A 21,261-nucleotide genomic window follows, 5' to 3' on the forward strand; every position below is an offset into this window, starting at 1 on the left:
AGGGGAAGTGAAAAACTAATAAGAGAAGCAAAGGCTGTGAGAGGAGACTAGATACTAACATAAAAGGGAGAGAACCAGAGGATTCTGATTTGAGAGGAATGGCCAAAGGACCAAAGGAAATATCAGGGAAAGCTTTCTTATGCAGCGATTGGTTAACGTGCAAGCACTGCCTGAGGGTGTAATGGAGGCAGATTCAAACGTGGCTTTCAAAAGGGAATTGGATAATTATCTAAAGTGAGAAAATTTGCTGGGATTCGGGGAGAGGGATTAGTGGGGGGTTCTTGCAAAGGAAAGACTTTTTTCCAGTTCCAGCTGGAAAAAGAACAAATGACACATTGCTATCTGTGCCTCCAAAGTGAATCATAGAATCCGACAGTGCAGAAAGAGGCCATTTGGCCCATCGAGCCTGCACCAACCACAATCCCACCCAGGCCCTACCCCCTTATCTCTACATATTTACCCGCTAATCCCTCTAACCTATGCATCCCGGGACACTAAGGGGCAATTTATCATGGCCAATCAACCTAACCCGCACATCTTTGGACTGTGGGAGGAAACCGAAGCATCCGGAGGAAACCCACGCAGACACGGGGAGAATGTGCAAACTCCACACAGACAGCGACCCGAGCCGGGATTCGAACCCAGGTCCCTGGAAATGTGAAGCAGCAGTGCTAACCACTGTGCTACCGTGCCGCCCATAGTGTTGGTAGTGTTGCTACCTTTTTTTCTACTTTTCTGTACGTTTCTCAGAATTGTAGTTTTTCTTAAATCAAATTTCTGGAATTTTTAAAAAGGTATTTTATTTTTGTCGTCTTCCAGCTTTAATCAGGGACCCCTGAAGGATGCGCCAAACCTTATCTGCACCCCGCACACAGCATGGTACAGCGAGCAAGCGTCCATTGAAGTGCGAGAGGAGGCAGCTCGAGAGATTCGCAGAGCTATCACAGGTATTGTTTCACTGCATCTTGTGAAAGGGCATTGATTCCTTCAGGAGGGGGAAAGAAAAGTTGGATGGGAGAGTGGAGATCTAGAGCTAGTGCTGTTATGTGTAGTACTAAGGTACTGTCTAAATGATTGATCGATGTTACAAAACTCTGGTACAATTGATTAAATACAATCATTTGTGTTGAGCTCTTGCCGTTCTGCTCTTGAGCGAAGTATTTATCCTGCCACAAGAGGGCAGTTATGTGCCGTTGCTTCTCCGCTTGCAAGGTGTACTTTGGCCATCCACTGGTTTAAAAAAAGGAGTACGGCTGCTCGAGTAGCATAAATGGTCTGTCTTTCTGTCGCTGGGCGGCCCCCCTGTCCCGTCGCTCGCTATTTCGTTGTAGTTAACAGATTTACATGAAATTCCTCTGCCTAGTGGTGTGGTAAGGATGTCAAACTGCATTATCTAAGTAAGGAAGTTGCCAGCATCACAGGATATGCTTTCAACCCATAAACATACGTATATGTGAAGAGATATGCAAGATCTGCTATATGGGTGAATCAATTATATTCTTGTAAAATATAACTTTGTGTTCACGATATAAGACACAAGTATTTGGTTATTACAACAATACTTTAAATGATTGTATGCTGCAATGTATTTTTCTGATCCCTCGTTTTTATTCAGACTCTGTGTAATTCTGGGTGCATGTTATAGAACAGAAAATCAGAATATTATAACTAAGGGAAGATTACTAGGTGATTTTAAATTAAAAGGAAGAGGTTTGCCAAGGCAGCCTACCCCCGCAGGGCACTTCTAGATGAAAACTCATGAGAGAGAGCAGGTGACCAGACCTCTGTCATTTCCCTAATCATGTCTTTCAGAAAGGTGTACATGAGTAATTTTGGGTGACTGTCCCTCAAGGCTGCTGAGGAGTGGGGTTGTATGAGGGTGAACCTGCCTCAGACTCCTGACTGGGTGGTCTTGCCATCCTCCCCTGCATGTTAGCTCCTGTGCTTGCCCAGGCATTAATTTGACGTCTAAAGAGGGAGAGAATAGCTGAAGTAAATGTTGGCCCTTTAGAGGATGATACTGGTACGGTATTAATGGGGAACCTAGAGGTGGCGGAGGTACTAAATCAATATTTTGCCTCTGTCTTCACGGTAGAGAATAATGAAGATTTTCCAAAAACTGTAGTTAATGCAGAGCACCTTGATGCAATAACCATCACTAGGGAGAGGGCGCTGAATAAACTAATGGGATTAAAGGTAGATAAGTCCCTGGGAGTTGATGGCCTGCACCTGAGGGTATTAAAGGAGGTGGCAGCAGAGATAGTGATGCATTGGTTGTGATATTTCAAAATTCCTTGGATTCTGTAAAGTCCCGGTGGATTGGAAACCTGTTGATGTGACACCCTTATTCAAAAAGGGCGAGAAGCAAAACGTAGGAAATTACAGGCCAGTTAGTTTGACCTCTGTGGTGGGGAAGTTGCTGGAATCAATCATTAAGGAAGAGATGACTGAGCATTTGGAAAGACAAAGCTCAATCCACCATTGGCAGCATAGTTTTATGAAGGGAAAGTCACGCTTGACAAACTTGCTTGAGTTCTTTGAGGACATAAGCAGCAAGTTGCATAGTGGGAGCCTATGGATGTGGTATATCTAGACTTCCAGAAGGCATTTGACAAGGTGCCGCATAAAACAAACATCCAGAAGGTGAGATTGCAGAGGATTGCAGAGTACTAGATTGGATTGAGGATTGGCTGACTGATAGAAAGCAAAGAGTTGGGATAAATGAGTCCTTCTCTGGCTGGCGAAATGTAACTAGCAGGGTGACGCAGGAGTCAGTCCTCGGACCTGAACTGTTTACAATCTATATAAATCTATACAAGCAGGGAGAGTGTAATATAGCAATATTTGCGGATGATACTAAAATAGGTAGGAAAGCAGACAGTGAAGAGGATCTAAAGATTCTACAGATGGGTATAGATAGGCTCGGAGAAGGGGCCAAAATTTGGTAGATGGAGTTTAATGCTAATAAGTGTGAGCTTATCCATTTTGGCAAACCAAAAATAAAAAGGCAAATTATTACCTAAATGGGAAGCAGTTTCAAAATGCGCCTGGGCAGAAGGATCTGGGTGTCTTGTGTTCATGAATTGCAGAAAGTCAGTATGCAGGTGCAGCACATAATAAGAAAGGCAAGTGGGATGGTGACGTTTATTGCAAAAGGACTGGAGTATAAAAAGAAAAGTGTTGTTGCAATTGTATAGGGTGTTGGTGAGACCACATCTGGAGTATTGTGCCCAGTTTTGGTCTCCTTATTTGAGGAAGGATATAGTGGCATTGGAGGCAGTTCAGAGGAGGTTCACCAGATTGGTTCTGGGGATGAAGGGATTGACATACGAGGAGAGATTAAACAGTTTGGGCTTGTACTCGCTGGAGTTTAGAAAGATGAGAGGGGATCTGATGGAGGTACGATATAAAATTTTAAGAAGGGTTGATAAAGTAAATGTAGACCAAATGTTTCCTCTTATAGGGCAATCTAGAACAAGAGGTCACAGGTTGAGAGGCGGTAGATTTAAAACTGAGATGCAGAGGAACTACTTCTCGCAGAGGGTAGTGAATTTGTGGAGCTCACTGCCCCATCGCCTGGTGGAGTCTGAATCGCTGAATGGTTTTGAAAGGGAGATAGACATATTTCTAATAAAAAAGGGAAAGAGGGATAAGGGGAACAGGTGGGAAGGTGGATTTGAGAGATCAGCCATGATCTGATTGAGTGGTGGAGCAGGCTGGAAGTGCTGAACTTGCCTACTCCTGCTCCTAATTCCTATGTTTACTTCTCTACAGGCCGCATTCCGGATACCTTAAAAAACTGTGTGAACAAAGAGTATTTGGCAGCAGCGGCTCAATGGACTGGCATTGATCCTGTGGCTGTACATCCTGAACTGAACGGAGCTGCTTACAGGTAGGGCAGGGGCTTCTTCATGGATTCTTACTGAGGCAATTGGCTGCAGGTACTCATCACTCTGAAGCCTGGGCCAAGCTTGCTGAACTGCACTCTCAATGCTGTCTTCACCTGAGTGAGCAGCAGTCACAGCGTGCTGGTCTGTCTGTGGTGCATTGCCGACACCGTTCTCAGAGCTGGCATCAGAGAAACATGAATGCCAAGCCAAAGAACAAGATATAACGAAGAGGTGGCTGAAAGCTTTGTCGAAAGGACGTTTAAGGAGCAGGTCATAGTGGACCCTCCATTTGTCTTTCACATCTAATGCAAATGTAGATCGGGTTCTACAACTACAGTTTTCCGTCTTGGGCACAATGAGCCTGGGGCTCTGTATATCCCAGCATGATCATACTAATTATTGTGCCGCAGCCTGTAGTGTATGAACCTCATTGTTCAGGGTTTCCTTACAATCTTGTTTCATTGACATCGACTGCATTAATTTGTACAACAGGCCTGTACCTAATGCCTTGTATATGTCACTAACAGGACTGCCCCGGTAGGCCCATTGTGTCAGCCTGTTCCTGCCCCACTGAACTCATTTCCTCCTATTTGACTCCATTCTCTCTTCTCCAGTCCCTTCCCACCCACATCCGCAATTCCTCCGATGCCCTACGCCATATCACCAACTTGCAGTTCCCCGGCCCAAACCACCGCCTCCTCACCATGGATGTCCAATCCCTCTACACCTTCATTCCCCACCAGGATGGCCTCAAAGCTCTTCACTTCTTCCTTAAACAGAGGTCTGAACGATCCCCATCCACCACCACTCTCCTGTGTCTGGCTGAACTGGTTCTCTCACTCAACAATTTCTCCTTTAACTCGTCTCACTTCCTACAAATAAAAGGTGTGACTTTGGGCACCCGCATGGGTCCAAGTTATGCCTGTCTCTTATGGATTATATGGAGCACTCCCTGTTCCAGTCCCACTTCAGCCCCCTCCCACAACTCCTTTATTGGTACATTTTGGTGCCACTTATTGCTCTTGTCCGGACCTGGAAAAATTTATCAATTTTGCTTCCAATTTCCACCCCATTATCACCTTCACATGGTCCATCTCTAACACTTCGCTTCGCTTCCTTGACCTCTCTGTCTCCATTTCTGGTGATAAGCTGTCCACCAGTATCCATTACAAGCCCACCGACTCCCACAACTACCTTGACTACAGCTCTTCACACCTCACATCCTGTAGGAATCCAGCCCATCACTCAGTTCCTTCGCCTCTGCCGCATCTGTTTTGGTGATGCCACTTTCCAAAATAGTGCTGCTGATATGTCTGTCTTCCTTCCTCAGACTCTGCATTCAAAGGATCATCCTGCAGCATTCCGCAGGGACTGTTCTCTCCGGGACACCCTGGTCCACTCCTCCATCACACCCAACACCTCACCCTCCGCCCATGGCACCTTCCCATGCAATCATAGAAGGTGCAACACCTGCCCCTTTACCTCCTCCCTGCTCACCGTCTCAGGTTCTAAACACCCCTTTCAGGTGAAGCAGCGCTTCATATGCATCTCCTTCGATCTGGTCTATTGCATTCGCTGTTCCCAATGTGGTCTACTCTACATCGGAGAGAGCAAACGTAGACTGGGTGATCGCTTTGCTGAACACCTTTGGTCCATCTGCAAGCAGGATTCAGACCTTCCTGTCGCTTGCCGCTTCAACACACCACCCTGCTCTCCTGTCCACATGTCTGTCCTTGGCCTTTTGCAATGTTCCAGTGATCCCCAGCGCAAACTGTAGGAACAGCACCTCATCTTCCGATTGGGCACTTTACACCTTCCTGACTGAACATTTGAGTTCAGCAACTTCAGAGCATGAACTCTCCCCTCCACCTTCACCCCATTTCCAATTATTTTATTTTATTTCATCTCATTCATCCAATTTAGCATCCTTCTTTCTCACTTCCATTTCTCCATTCCCGCTCTCCTTGCCGTACCGCAGCCCCCCCCCCCCCCCCCCCCCGAGCAATTGCCTTAACCATCTGTACCACTGTTCTGGCATTCATGCATTCTGATTGCTTAATGGACACTTTTAGCACCGTCTCAGCCTTTGAAAGGTTAGTCATGGCACGAATCAATTCCAGCCTCCTGGATTGCCTGGATCCACTACAGTTCGCCTACCGCCACAGCAGACGCCATCTCCCTGGCCCTGCACTCAACCCTGGAACACCTAGATAACAAAGACATCTATGTCAGACTCCTATTTATTGACTACAGCTCAGTCTTCAACACCATTATTCCTACGAAATGCATCTCCAAACTCTGTGGTCTGGGCCTCGGCTTCTCCCTCTGCGACTGGATCCTGAACTTCCTAACCTACAGATCACAATCAGTAAGGATAGGCAACAATACCTCCTCCACGATCATCCTCAACACCAGTGTCGCACATGGCTGTGTTCTTAGCTCCTTACTATACTCCTTAAACACCTATGACTGTGTGGCCAAATTCACCTCCAACTCGAATTTCAAGTTTGCTGATGACACAACCATAGTGGGTTGGATCTCAAACAATGACGAGACAGAGTACAGGAATGAGATAGATAATCTGATGAACTGGTGCGGTGACAATAATCTCTCCCTCAAAGTCAACAAAACGAAGGAGATAGTCATCGACTTCAGGAAGCGTAAAGGAGAACATGCCCCTGTCTACATCAATGGGGATGAAATAGAAATGGTCGAGAGCTTCACGTTTTTAGATGTCCAGATCACCAAAAACCTGTCCTGGTTCCCCCATGCTGACACTATAATTAAGAAAGCCCACCAACGCCTCTACTTTCTCAGAAACTAAGGAAATTTTGCATGTCAGCTACGACTCTCACCAACTTTTACAGATGCACCATAGAAAAAATTCTGGTTGTATCACAGTATGGCTCCTACTCTATCCAAGGCCACAAGAAACTATTATTTAAATGGTAAAAAATTGCAGCACGCTGCTGTGCAGAGGGACCTGGGTGTCCTTGTGCAGGAATCTCAAGGAGTTGGTTTACAGGTGCAGCAGGTAATTAAGAAGGCAAATGGAATTTTGTCCTTCTTTGCTAGAGGGATGGAGTTTAAAAACAGGGAGGTTATGTTGCAGCTGTATAAGGTGCTGGTGAGGCCACACCTGGAGTACTGTGTACAGTTTTGGTCTCCTTACTTGAGAAAGGATATACTGGCATTGGAGGGGGTGCAGAGGAGATTCACTAGGTTGATTCCGGAGTTGAGAGGGTTGGCTTATGAGGAGAGACTGAGTAGACTGGGGCTATACTCATTGGAATTCAGAAGAATGAGGGGAGATCTTATAGAAACATAAGATTATGAAGGGAATAGATAAGATAGAAGCAGGGAAGTTGTTTCCACTGGCGGGTGAAACTAGAACTAGGGGGCATAGCCTCAAAATAAGGGGAAGCAGATTTAGGACTGAGTTGAGGAGGAACTTCTTCACACAAAGGGTTGTGAATCTGGAATTCCCTGCCCAGTGAAGCAGTTGAGGCTACCTCATTGAATGTTTTTAAGGCAAGGAGAAATAAATTTTTGAACAGTAAATGAATTGAGGGTTATGGTGGACGGGCGGGTAAGTGGAGCTGAGTCCACAAAAAGATCAGCCATGATCTTATTGAATGGCGGAGCAGGCTCGAGGGGCCAGATGGCCTACTTCTGCTCCTAGTTCTTATGTTCTTATAAACTACAACGGGTCGTAAATGTAGCCCAATCCATCACGCAAACCGGCCTCCCATCCATTGACTCTGTCTACACTTCCCGCTGCCTTGAGAAAGCAGCCAGCATAATTAAGGACCCCACGCACCCCGGACATTCTCTCTCCCACCTTCTTCCGTCGGGCAAAAGACAAAAGTCTGAGGTCACATACCAGCTGACGCAAGAACAGTTTCTTCCCTGCTGCTGTCAGACTTCCAAATGGACCTATCTCGCCCCAAGTTGATCTTTCTCTACACCTTTGCTATGATTAACACTACATTCTGCACTCTCTCCTTTCTTTCTCTATGAACGGTATGCTTTGTATAGCGCGCAAGAAACAATACTTTTCACTGTATACTATTACATGTGACAATAATGAATCAAATCAAATTCTTCATCCTTATTTACATTCCCTTTGTCCTATGCCCCCCCTCACCCTTATGGTATAAATCTCTTCTGATTTTCTTTGCTCTTAGCTCTGACGAACGGTCGAAATGTTGGCTTTGTTCTCTCTCCACAGATGCTGTGAGACCTGCTGAGATTTTCCAGCATCCGCAGAATTTTGTTTTTATCCATATATCTGTCTTTGTCCCATATTCCTTAATACCTTTGAATAATAAGAATTTAGAAATCTCAGATTTAAAATGAACCAATAGCTCCACCTCATTGCATACATTTCTATTGTTCTCCTCCTCCTTTCTCCCCCCCCCCCCCCCCCCCCCCGCCAAGTACCTTGACCAAGAAACCGTTCCTCACATGGAAATTTAGACGATAGACATCAGCGGAATATTCAGTCATGAAGAGGAATTAATGCTGAATCTAATTCTGTTCTCCGCAATCATCCTCGCGCTTTCCAGAAGCATTGAGGAATGGAAAGCTTGTACAAGAATAGGCCATTCAACCCATTGAACCTCTTCTGCCATTTCCTTAATCATGTCTCCTCTTATTCATCCCATTTAAAGTCAAGGAAAGTTTATTTATTCGTTCGTCACAAGTATGCTTACATTAACACTGCAATGAAATTACTGTGAAAATCCCTCAGTCGCCACACTCCGGCGCCTGTTCGGGTACACTGAGGGGAGAATTTAGCGTGGCCAATTCACCTAACCTGCACATCTTTGGACTGTGGGAGGAAACCAGAGCACCCGGAGGAAACCCACGCAGACACAGGGAGAAAGTGCAAACTCTACACAGATAGTGACCAAGCATTTCTAATCTCTTCACACCTTTGTGCACATCCCTTACTTCCCAGGCAAATATTGAATGGTTTTTTGAAAGCCAGTTGATTCTGCATCCAATACAACCTTAGGATTGCCTGTTGTACATGCTCTTAGCAGTGTGTGAATACGTTTTTTCTTGAGTTAAGTTCCAAACTGGGTTAATTCTAATTTTCAGATCATGTCCCTTTGAATCTGTTGGTGAGTTTTGCTTAGACCCAAATCTGAGTTAGCCACTGAGCCACCCCGTCTGGATCTCGGCCTTTGTGTAACAGTTCTGTTGCTGAGCTCAGCAACCCTGTACTCGGACAGTTCATTGACGGTTGTCTCATTCATTGCAGATTTCCAAGTGGAGTGGTCGGGGTAACAGCAGCAGGTATCCCAGCCGCTGCAGTTGAAGGAATTGTAGCAGGTGCCATCCCCATGCAACATGGGATGCCTTCAGTAGCCCACCCTTCGCACACGCCATCGCCAAGCCAGACAGCCAAATCGGAACCTGACAGAGATATCCCAGCTGACCAATAGCAACTCTCGAGAAAAGAAAAGAAATGGCATTCCTCACCTTTTGACCTTTAACCTTCCGCTAGGAAGTAGCCCTGAAGTTCACAGCAAAAAAAAACTGGGACTGCAAAGTGTAGTTTATGCAGTTAAACAGAAGCAAAGTGTGGAGTCTTACTGCATTTCCAATTGACGTCTGTAATTCTGTGACCTTGTATGAAAAGGAAAAAAAAACCTTGTAGTACCTCAAGTCAGCCATGAATGTACTCTGTCTGTGTACAGTTTTGTAGAAGCCACAGATTTGTTTAGCTGTGAATATACTTTTTAAAAAGAAAAAGTGAAAATATACAAGACTTCCTACTTTTGCATATGGAGATGCTTTGTCAGTGCACAAGATTCTCAGGCGAAAAAAAATAACTTCATGATTTTATTGTCTTAGTTTACTTGGTGACTTGCACCAAGTCCCTTCAGAGTCTTTGTTAATAGTGGCTATAGAGGTTCAGAGAGCCCCACTCGGGTAGCTGCAGTTCTCCCAGTTACAGTGTCTGGTGGAAGATGCATCATATCCAATTTCAGAAACTATACCGGGCCTTCTGACCGTGTACCCCCACTCCATGGGTGGGGGGGGAGGAAACCTGTGTATAATGCATCTGGTATGTTCAAAGTTCAACCTGACACGTTCAGGTAAGGTTGACATCTACCTATCCTTTCTCCAATTGAAAGGAGATCCGTGGGGCAGTCTGATCCTGACTCCTTTACACCCCCCCCCCCCCTGCTCTGCCCCAAAGATTGCATCTTTCCTTCTGCCAGCGTGTTCACATCTTGCCATTCCTTTCCCCCACCTTGTCTTGCCCCGCCCTGAATACAATCACTATGAACTAGAAATGGGTTTCATTAAATAAGCAGCACGTGAGCTTTTACTTGGCTTGTTGCATGGAGCACTACAGTAAGTGTGTGGGGATTGGGTGACGACTCTGGAAATGAGAGGTTGGCCTTTCTGCTTTATCTCTCAATTTTAAAAAGAAAAAGCCGATGAATTTATTTAAACTTTGTTTTTAACGTCTAATTCTGCAAGCATTAAATCAGTCAGCACACTCTAAAACGTAGCAATAGAACTTGCATCAGGTGTACCTGAAGGGACTTGAAGCAACCGTATTATCTTTACACCATGAATTTTCACAAAATACCTTTTTAACGTTAAAGGAAAAAAAGTCCAAGGTTATTTCTTTTTCTTCTGTTTAGAATGAGAATTTATAATGTCAGTTGTAATGTGAAGTAGAAACCAGACTAGGAATTCAACCTGAATCATTTTGTTGTGTTGTTACGGCCATTGATACTGTGAGTCCCAGCGTCCGATTGCTGAATACATTTTTAATCTCTATCCCTTACACACGCCCTCTTGCTCCTTGATCATTTTTTTGTTAGAAATCATGTTTGTGGCTGTAATCATTGGTATGAAATATTTTAATAAAATCGACAAAAAGACAAAACTCTTGAGACAACCTGTCAGGCGGTTACTGTATTTTGTTATGTAAAACCAGTGGTAATTTTCATTATGCTCTGGGTAGGCGAAAGGTGTTAACTATGAGCCGCCATGTCTATATAAAATTGCCTTTATCTTTCATGTTCATTTGTATCCTGAAATACACTGCCTGAAAAGATGGCGGAAATAGCTTCTGTAGTAACTTTTAAAAGGGAATTTCTCGTATACCAAAAATGGTACAATTGTCAAGGCAGTGTGAGGATGCAAGAGGAGTGGGACTAATTGGATAGTTCTTGCAAATATTCAGCATCATCTGCTGGGTGTCCTCTCCAGTTGCTCCCTTGCCCTATTGGGCGCGCTGCTCCATCCCTTCGCCTCACAGGGCACGCTCCTCCTCACCCTCGGTCTTCTACCCATTAGTGCCCCTCCCCCAATTCCCTTCTCCCTTTTCCTTGTCAATGTGTGCACGTGCATCTCTTCCTCTCCGTGGAGCCACTTCTTTGCATAGTGCGATGTGTTTACATAGCAGTGCTGTGTGAAGTTGTGCTCTATTTGCCATAGCCGTACAGTTGGAAGTGCAAACAGAGTTGTGTGGTCCAACTACTCTGATGATCCATAAGTAAAAAGCTTACCTGGTGGAAGGGGCATGTTTGGAAATTTTGCCTCAGAAATACTAGTCTCCTTTGATGTAAATAATGTCTATAGCAGTTAAAGACTTCATGCCTGAAATGTTTCATCTGTGCTGAGATTGGGAATATGAATGGAAAAGTAACAGAACAGTGAGCAGACTGAGTTTGACCTAGGAATACTTGTATAAAGTGGTTCGTCATGTCTGCATATAACCAAGATCTGGGTAATTGATTTGAACTTTCTTCCCACGTATTTTCTTTTGGTGTCTCCTGTCTCTCTGTTCCTGAAAGTGCTAGCTCGTTTGTGTAGATGACTGAATATCACTGGCCAGACTACCTCACCAAAGTGGCTGATTCTCATGTGTCAGCCTTGAGGGTGTGTTCGCAGGTTTGACTTGGGAGTGTGAGGTTCAGAACTGATTCCAATCCTGTCTTCACCTTCCTGATGCCAATTCTCACCCTGCTTCCTCCGCTCCTGAAACAAGATGTGACAGTTAACTTTGCAAACTGCAAATGAAATGTTTGCTCTTTTAATTTAAATGAGAGCGAGCAGAGATATCAGTTGCAAGATAGAATGATCACAAATAGAGTGAACATCTATTGGCAGATAAATGCTGGTAACTTAAGAATGTTCAATATTGTCATGCTCAGGTTAGGATCACATTTCAAAGCACAACTCCAGCAACACATGTCAGGGTTCAGCTGATTCGATTTACTCCATGTGATAGCAAGAAACAAGTAAAGGCACAGCAGAGGTTATTGGCCCCTGATATAGTAGTGAAAAGTTTAATCATGTTCAACTACAGTGAAAGTGCTTTCACCTGATGATGGTAAAGCAGATATAGTGAAAGCTGCGGAAAAGTACTGTTGGTTAGTTGCCCAGCAGCAGAGAAGGTCCACTGATCTAAATGTGAACATTATGGACAGTTTTCTCAGAGATATAGTAATGAAGACTTGTGCTCCAGAATTAGCTGTGCCCTAGACAAGTTGTTCCAGCACAGTTACCATACCAGCATCTACCCAGCAATTTGGAAAATTGCCCAGGTATGTCCCGTACAGAGAAACAGGATAAATCCAATCCAGCGAATTGCCACGCCATCAGTCTACCCTCAGTTATAGCAAAGGGATGAAAGGTGTTAAAGTGTCACTTGAAAGCACTGCCATTATCAGCAATAAGCTGCTCATCAAGGCTCATTTTGGGTTCCGCCAGGGGCACTTGGCTCCTAATCTCATTACAGCCTTGAGCCAAACAAAACAGCTGAATTCCAGAGATGAAGTGAGTGTGACCATCCTTGATATCGAGGCAGCATTTGACCAAGTGTGGCATCAAGGAATTCTAGCAAAAATGGAAATCAATGAGAATTGGGAAAACTCTTCACTGGTTGGAGCCATACTTAGCACAAAGGAAGATGATTATGGTGGCAACCAATCATCTCAGTTCCAGTATATCACTGAAGGAGTTCCCCAGCGTCGTGTCCTAAGCCCAACCATTTTCAGCTACTTCCATCAGTGACCTTCACTCCAACTTAAGATCAGAATGGGATGTTCAGTGATGATTGCAGTGTTCAGTCCCACTCGCAACTCCTCAAAATACTGAAGAACTGTGCGCCCAGATGCCTAAAGTCCTGAACAACATTCAGGCTTTGACTGCTAAGTGGCAAGTAGCATTTGTAGCACACAAGTGCCAGGCAATGACTATTTACAATGTGAGAAAATCTAACCATCTCCCCATGATAGTCAATGGTATTACGTTAGCGAATCCCCGATATCAACATCCTGGGGGTTACCATCGACCATATAAATATTGTAACTATAGCAACAATTCAGAAGCTAGGAGTTCTGCAGTGACCATCTACAAGGCACAAGTCAGGAATGTGATAGAATGTTCTCCACTTGCCTGGTGAGTGCCATTCCAATAGTACAAAGCAAGAAACCACCCAGGATAAATCATAACACTTGATAGGTGCCCAGATACAACTTTAAAAGTGCACCTCTTGCACTACAAATGCCCAATTTATAAATTGGATTGCAGCAACTCACCTTCCTTCTAAAGGAACCAAAAGAGAAAATGCTGGAAAATCTCAGCAGGTCTGGCAGTATCTGTAAGGAGAGAAAAGAGCTGATGTTTCGAGTCCAGATGAGTCCAGCCCTTTTCTCTCCTTACAGATGCTGCCAGACCTGCTGAGATTCCCCAGCATTTTCTCCTTTGGTTTCAGATTCCAGTATCCGCAGTAATTTGCTTTTATTCCTTATCGAGGACCTTCCAAACCTGTGACCTTGACCAGGAGAACAAAGCAGCGGGCAGATGGGAACACAACCCCACCCCCCCACCCCCCTTAAGTTCATTGGTAAGTCATGCACCATCCAAGAAACAAATCATCTTTCCTTCATTGTCACGAGATCAAAATTAAACTTGTTCCCTAATGCCACATGTCTTGCAGTAGTCACAAACCTTCTCAAGATAGTGACGGGCAATAAATATTGGCCTCGCCCATGACCTCTACATTTCCTGACTGAAAATTGAACCTTTAGATGTACTTCCAACCAGTTTGCCAACCCTAATGAAGTGTTTCTTGATTAAACATCCTGAAGTGCAATTCACTGTTGATGACCAATGGTGTGTTTTGTAAGTACAGACATATAGCTCCTATAATGTGCATCAATTGCCTTGGCCCATAACCTAGTTGTGTACATCAATCTTCACTCCTTTTGACTGCTAACTCTGAAATGCAGTTTCCCCCATTGCCAGCAGTGCTGTTGTATTGCATTGATGTGATAGCATGCTGTACCAATGCTCGACTCAGTCTTCAGCATCATGCTGATCACCAAATAGATCATTCTCACCTTCCTCCGCCAGTTAGCTTGGAGAAGTGTGAAAGAGGCATTCAGAACATGGCTCAAGGCTCGCAAAAGATTTGGATACCAAATGAAGGCAACTTTGTGAGAAGTGGTATGCTATCATCCCACACAGCCTTGTAAAAAAACGGCTGCTGCTGATTCTACTTATAATTGTGAACAGCACATTGTGAATCTTCCCTTTCAGTTCAGACTGCACTCCCTTAAGGCATTGTTGAAAATAAAATTCAATAGAGGTCAGTGAAAGAATATTGTACCAGTATATTCAGTGCTGTTTTAGTTGTGACACACTGATCACTTGGGAAGCTCTGTAACACCCTCACAGATGTCTATTTAATGCCATGAAACTAATTGTAAGAGAGTATTCACTAATGTTGTAAAGACAGAGCTGGAGCACCTTCTGAAATGGTAAATAAAATTTTAAATGATAAAACCATGTTTTAGTATGGCAGAGAGAGGGTCATTTAGAAATTCTTATCTTTGGTGTATTTATTGCTGCCTTCTTACTATTGATTGACTTGTGCAATTGATTTTGATGTACTGCTGGAAGGCAGTGGCATAGCGGTATTACCACTGGATTAGTAATCCAGAGACTCTAGGTAAGATTCGGGGACCTGGGTTCAAATCCCATCATGGCAGATGGTGATTTGAATTCAATAAAAAATCTGAAATTAAAAGTCTTAACAATGACCATGAAACCGTTGTGATTTGTAAAAACCCATCTGATTCACTGATATCCTTTAGGGAAAGAAATCTGCCGTCCTTACCCAGTCTGGCCCACATGTGACTCCAGATCCACAACAGTGTGGTTAACTCTCAACTGGCCTCTGAAATGGAGGGCAGTTAGGGATGTGCAATAAATGCTGGCCCAGCCAGTGACACCCGCATCTCGAAATGGAAAAAAACAGAATTAAATGTTTGACATTGACTCAGCACTTCAAAGTTGCTCAATAATAGTTAAATTACTCAATTTTTACAAAATCCATGCGAAAAGTTGGCAATGTTCGATGTAGATTTTGTGACACAACATAAGTACCAACTGTTTTTCTCAGGCCTTGTGTGGTTTATTTATTTTGGCTACTGCGATTTGCTGAGAAAGCACCATGAAGAGGTAGTTTCTCCACCCTGCCAGGTTCCTCTCCTCTCGCCAATCTGGGGGTTTGAGCATGACTTTGTGTACTGGTGTTTGAAAAAAAATGGAAGGCCAATAAAAGTCTTGGGTTCATGTATTGATGCTGTGATCCACTAGATGGTGCAACCGCCCAAAATGCTAATCGCTGGGAGAAAGCCAGCAAAAGCACAACAACTGGCCCATGGCCAACTTCAGGGGAACTCTGGAAAATTCCTCTCTGATCCGAGAAGGCAATCAAGCAAGATGCCAGAGACCTGTGCCATATTGCTAGGTGAACTTAACTAACCCATGTAGATCTGCTGTGTGCTCCATCACAAATATATGGAGTGCCTTCTAAAAGGGTCCCACTGTACCTTCACTTACTACTTGTATCAGTAACTTGTTAGAGGGTTGGCATATCTGATTTTAGCATCTAACCTGACTCTTTGTATTTTGTGGGCATGCAATCTAGTTGTACTATTACTATCCATGTCAATAACCAAAGTCTACAGCCAGTCCCTTCACCATTAGAAACAAAATCACACCACCTGTTCCCATTGCCTGCCATCTGAAAAATGAATAACTCTTAACTCCCTAAACTAATTTGACTATTGATCTAAGGTGTGAGTTTAGACGCTTGCAGAATTGTCATCATGTGATGAGCTAGTGGAGCAGCGAGAAGAGAACCACGAAACAGGCTCGTCTACTCTGGAGCCACAGAAAGGACTGGACCAAGTTCTGAGAACAACCAATTGCAACGTCACAGGAAAACAGGTAGTTGATTAGTTGGTGAATATTTTTCTCAATTATCGTTCAAAACTTGGGCAATTTTAGTAACTGGAAGATTTTATTTGTAATAGACAGTTTACTAATAGCAATAAAGTTTAGTAGATTTTGCTGGTGTTTTGTACTTACCTTAACTAGGGAGTTTCAATCATAGTTCTAGAACATTTATTAAAATAACGATCATAAGATGTAGAGACATTAATTTGAATTAATCAGTGAAATAATTCATTAATTGTTCACAGTAACTTAATTGCAGTGTTAACGTAAGCCTACTTATGACACTAATAAATAAACTTTAAACTTTAATTGTTATAAAGTTGGCAAGGCAGGTAAGTTTAGCGGCTGCAGAATGTGGGAGCTCATGGACACCTGTATGATCCAAGGCAAACACATCTGCAGTACGTATCTGCAACTGGAGGAACTTTGGCCCAAAGTCATTGAGCTGAAGGCTGAGCAGCAGACACTGCAGCACATCAGGGAGGGAGAAAATTACTGGGACACTTTGTTCCAGGAGACAGGCACATGCCTAAGGATAGGGTCAGCTAATTTGGCCCATGGTTAGGGACACAACACAGAAAGCAAAGCAGGTAAAGGGATCAAGAAAGTAGTAGAGGAGCCTCAGCCTTTGCAATTGTCCAACAGGTTTGAAGTTCTTGCAGCCTGTGTGGACAAAAGCAGGGTGTGCAAGGTGGATGAGCAAACTGACCATGGCATCATGATATAGGAAACAATTCTGTCTTTCCAGAAATGAGAATTCTGCCAGGGGAGCAGAAATGTAGAGCTGAAGGTGCAATGTCCAATGCTCCTCTCGTATCACAGTTTTGATGAGGGCCAGAGTTCTGTTTGCTGCCACCTGCTTGATGGTAGACAGCGCAGGCTATTTGTCTGGAGCTACTGTTTCTCTTTGGAGGTCAAACTGTAACTGCCTCAGCTCAGCTCCACAGGACTATATTATAGGTTCCAGCAGCTAGGAGGAAGTCATGTGATTATATGCCTCCCACCACTTCTTCTAGTTCTTGGACAAAGGCTGAATTTTCCCAGGGCTGGGATCTTGAGGTGTTTAATGGGAGTCAGGATTCCTTTTGTTCTCGGAAACACTGGTTGTAGGTTGACTAAACAAGGCCCCTGGTTGAGAGCCATTGTGTGTTTGAACAGGTAATGCTTAGATCATTGGCACCAGATTGGAGACTGGGGGTACCCAATAGCTGCTTTTGTTCTGCTGAGGCTAAGCTATTGTGTTGGCTTGGCTCGAATATTTATATGATGCAAAGAGTCTTACATTCCAGGCTGTTTGAGCTGTTAGCCTTTGTTTGCTTTCAAAGCTGCACAGAAATTTCCAGAAGCCACCATGTGACCAGCTGGAGCCATTTTCTCAGCCCAGCAATTATCCATTTTGAAAAACAGAAAGAGAAAATTAATTTTATAAAATAGTCTGGCTGGCGGATATATATATTTTTCTTTCCATCTTGACCATGACGTTTGGTGAGACTGCATCTGGAATATTATGTACAGTTTGGTCACCTTACCTGAGGAAAGATATACTTGTTGCAGAAGGAGTGCAATGAAGGTTCACCAGGCTGATCCTGGGATGGTAGGATTGTCGTATGAGGTTGAGGAGACTGGGCTTGTACTCTCTAGAGTTCAGAAGAATGAGAAGCGACCTCTTTGGGACAAATAAAATTCTTACAGGGTTTGATAAGGTAGGGGCAAGAAGGATGTTTCCCCTGGCTGGGGGTGGTGGAGGGGGAGGGGGGTAGGGGTGGTTTAGAACAAGAGGACACAGTTTAATAAGCGACAGGCCATTTAGGACTGAGATGAGGAAGACTTGATTGACTTAGAGAGACCCCAGAGGGCTATGAAGACTGCGCCATTGAGCATGATAAAGACAGAGGTTGATAAGTTTCTAATTATTAAAGATATGAAGGGATATGGAGATGATGCAGGAAAATGGGGTTGGGTAGAAGGTCAGCCATGATCTAATTGAATGGCAGAGTATCTCGAGGGGCCGAATGGCCCACTCCTGCTCCATGTTCCTATGGTCAATTCCTGATGTGTGATGCAATGTCCAGGTGCCCAAGAGAGCAAGTTCGCCAGGTTGTTATTTTTTAAAGTTGCCTTTTTATAAGTTATTGCAAAGAATCTATGCTGGTTTTAGTACATTGCCAAATTATTGCCATCTGGTGGTGGTTTAATGATCTTGTTCTGTTGCTGTAAACAAAAATTTCTCATTAAACGTTTTGAAGCATTTGGCAATGGAGAGGTCAGCAGTGTCATGAAAAGAAACTTGGAAAAGGCTATTGTTATTTCCAGCTGCTCATGCTGAAGCTTTATAATGACAATTATTGTTCCTTTCACAGAGGATTTGGAGCATTTTAAGCCAGATTATACTGGGACCCATCTGTTATAACCCTGGCTTCCATACGAACATATATATATGAACATACGAATTAGGAGCAGGAGTAGGCCACTCAGCCCCTCGAGCCTGATCTGCCATTCAACGAGATCATGTCTGATCTTATAGAATTATAGAATCCCTACTGTGCAGAAAGAGGCCATTAGGCCCATTGAGCACGCACCGATAACTATCTCAACCAGGCCCTATCCCCATAACTCCACGTATTTACCCTGCTAATCTTCCAGACATTAAGTGTCAATTTAGCATGGCCAATCAACCTAACCCGCACATCTTTGTGCTGTGGGAGGAAACCGGAGCATCTGGAGGAAACCCATGCAGACATGGGGAGAACATGTAAACCAGACAGACACTGAGCCAAGGCCAGAATTGAACCTGGGTCCCTGGCACTGTGAGGCAGCAGTGCTAACCACTGTTCTGATTGTAACCTCAACCCCAGTTTCCTGCCTACCCCCGATAACCTTTCACCCCCTTGTTAATCAAGAATCTATCTAATTCTGCCTTTAAAAATATTCAAAGATTCTGCTTCCACTGCCTTTTGTGGAAGAGCATTCCAGAGACCCTCTGAGAGAAAAACATTTCTTCTCGTCTCCGTTCTAAATGAGCGACCCCTTTTTTTTAAAAACTGTAATCCCTCGTTCTAGATTCTAGATTCTCTGACAAGAGGAAACATCCTTTCCACATCTACTTTGTGAAGACCCCAAATCTAGCCTGCTGACTTGCATGCGAGGAACCCAAATGAATGTATTTGTGACAAAAAAATGAACCATTTAACAATTACACAAGGGAGAAAAGTCTTTTTGCTTTGGGTTTATGTGAAATGTATTTAATAAGAGTCAGGAGTGTGATGGAATACTTCCCCACTTGCCTGGATGGATGCAGCTCCAACAACATTCAAGAAGCTTGACACCATTCAGGACAAAGCAGCTCACTTGATTGGCACCACATCCACAAACATCCATTCCCTTCACCACCAACGCTCAGTAGCTGCAGTGTATACTATCTATAAGATGCACTGCAATAATTCACCAAAGATCCTTAGACAGCCCCTTCCAAACCCACGACCACTTCCATTTAGAAGGACAAGGGCAGCAGACACATGGGAACACCACCACCTGCAAGTTACCCTCCAAGCCACTCATCACCCTGATATGGAAATATATCGCCGTTCCTTCACAGTCACTGGATGAAAATCCTGGAATTCCCTCCCTAACGGCATTGTGGGTCAACCCACGGCACATGGACTGCAGCGATTCAAGAAGGCAGCTCAGCACCACCTTCTCGGGGGCCAGCCAGCGACGCCCATGTTCCACAAATGAATAAAAAATAAGTCAAGACAATGGCCGTGAATTGCCGCTGAGTTGTTCTGGCTCAGTTGCCATATCCAAAGAAACAACTTGCATTTATGAAGTCCCTTTCACATGGCAAAGCAGCTGAAGGAACCTCACTGGAGCATAATTAGACAGAAATTGGCACTAAGCCAAAGAAGGATAGGTGACCAATAACTCGTCAAAGCGGCAGCTTTTAAGCAGCATCTTGAAGAAGGTGAAAAAGGCAGAGAGGTGGGATTGGGAGCAGAGGGAATTCCAGACCTTAGGGCCTAGACAGGGAAGTGAACTTACAATTATGAAAGAACACTTGAAAATAAGAAGTTGAGCAAGTTAACTGACGAGTGCTGAAAGACAAAAAGGTTGTGAACTGGTCATCTTGAAAAACTTTTATACATTGCACAATTATTTCCATCGGTTAGCAAGTGGTAACAATAGGGGACTAATTTAAGATAATCACAAAAGATGAGGCGGCATGGTGGCACAGTGGTTAGCACTGCTGCCTCACTGCGCCAGGGACCCGGGTTCAATTCCCGGCTTAGGTCACTGTCTGTGAGGAGTTTGCACGTTCTCCTTGTGTCTGCGTGGGCTTCCTCCGGGTGCTCTGGTTTCCTCCCACAGTCCAAAGATATGCGGGTTAGGTTGATTGGCCATGCTAAATTGCCCCTTGGTGTTCCCTTAGGGGAACTAGCAGGGTAATACTTGGGGTTACGGTGATAGGGTCTGGGTGGGATTGTAGGGCCCATAAGAGTAGGGCCCATTAACGACCAAAAAGGTAACCTATCTGTAGAAGTAGAAAATGTAGGTATGTTTCTTAATGAATACTTTACGTTTGTGTTCGCAGAAGAGGCGGCGATCCAGACATTGTAGATGAGGAGAAGTGTGAAGTATTGGATAATAATCATAGGGAGAGAGGAAGTAGTAGGATTAGCATCCTTAAAAGTGGAAAGGTCACTAGGGCTGGATCAACTGTACCCCTGCTTATTAAAAGAAGCTAGGGAGAAAATGTTGGAAAGACCATCACTTTCCAATCCTGGATACAGGTGTGGTGTCTGAGGATTGGAGGACTGCTAATGTTTGTTTAAAATAACCTTTGAGAAAAAGGGAGTCAGGGATAGACCGAATAATTACAGGTCAATCAGTCTCACCTTAGTAGTGAGCAAATTATTGAAATCAATGAGGATAAGCTGTCACTTAGAAAGGTACAGAATAATCAAGAACAGTGAGCATGAATTTGTTAAGGGAAGGCCATGTCTGACTAACCTGAGTGAATTTTTTGAACAAGTAACAAGGAGGATTGATGAGGGGAGTGTAGTCGATGTGGTCTACATGGATTTTA

The 21,261-nt window shown here is 44.0% G+C and overlaps 1 protein-coding gene across 5 annotated transcripts in view; it reads left to right on the top strand.

Moving 5' to 3' along the window:
- The window catches only part of LOC144505226 (C-terminal-binding protein 1-like), a 98,525-nt gene extending 87,707 nt beyond the window's left edge, over positions 1 to 10,818 (top strand). For all 5 annotated transcript variants that reach the window (XM_078231233.1, XM_078231237.1, XM_078231234.1 and 2 more), the window contains 3 exons: positions 820 to 947; positions 3,775 to 3,892; positions 9,160 to 10,818. In XM_078231233.1, the coding sequence (XP_078087359.1) occupies positions 820 to 947; positions 3,775 to 3,892; positions 9,160 to 9,343 (430 nt within the window). In that variant the 3' untranslated portion in view covers positions 9,344 to 10,818. The remainder of the gene's footprint in view (positions 1 to 819; positions 948 to 3,774; positions 3,893 to 9,159) is intronic.
- The last annotated feature ends 10,443 nt before the right edge of the window (positions 10,819 to 21,261 follow it).

This window comes from Mustelus asterias, chromosome 16 (genome assembly GCF_964213995.1).
Source record: "Mustelus asterias chromosome 16, sMusAst1.hap1.1, whole genome shotgun sequence".
In the NCBI taxonomy this organism is placed as follows: Eukaryota; Metazoa; Chordata; class Chondrichthyes; order Carcharhiniformes; family Triakidae; genus Mustelus; species Mustelus asterias.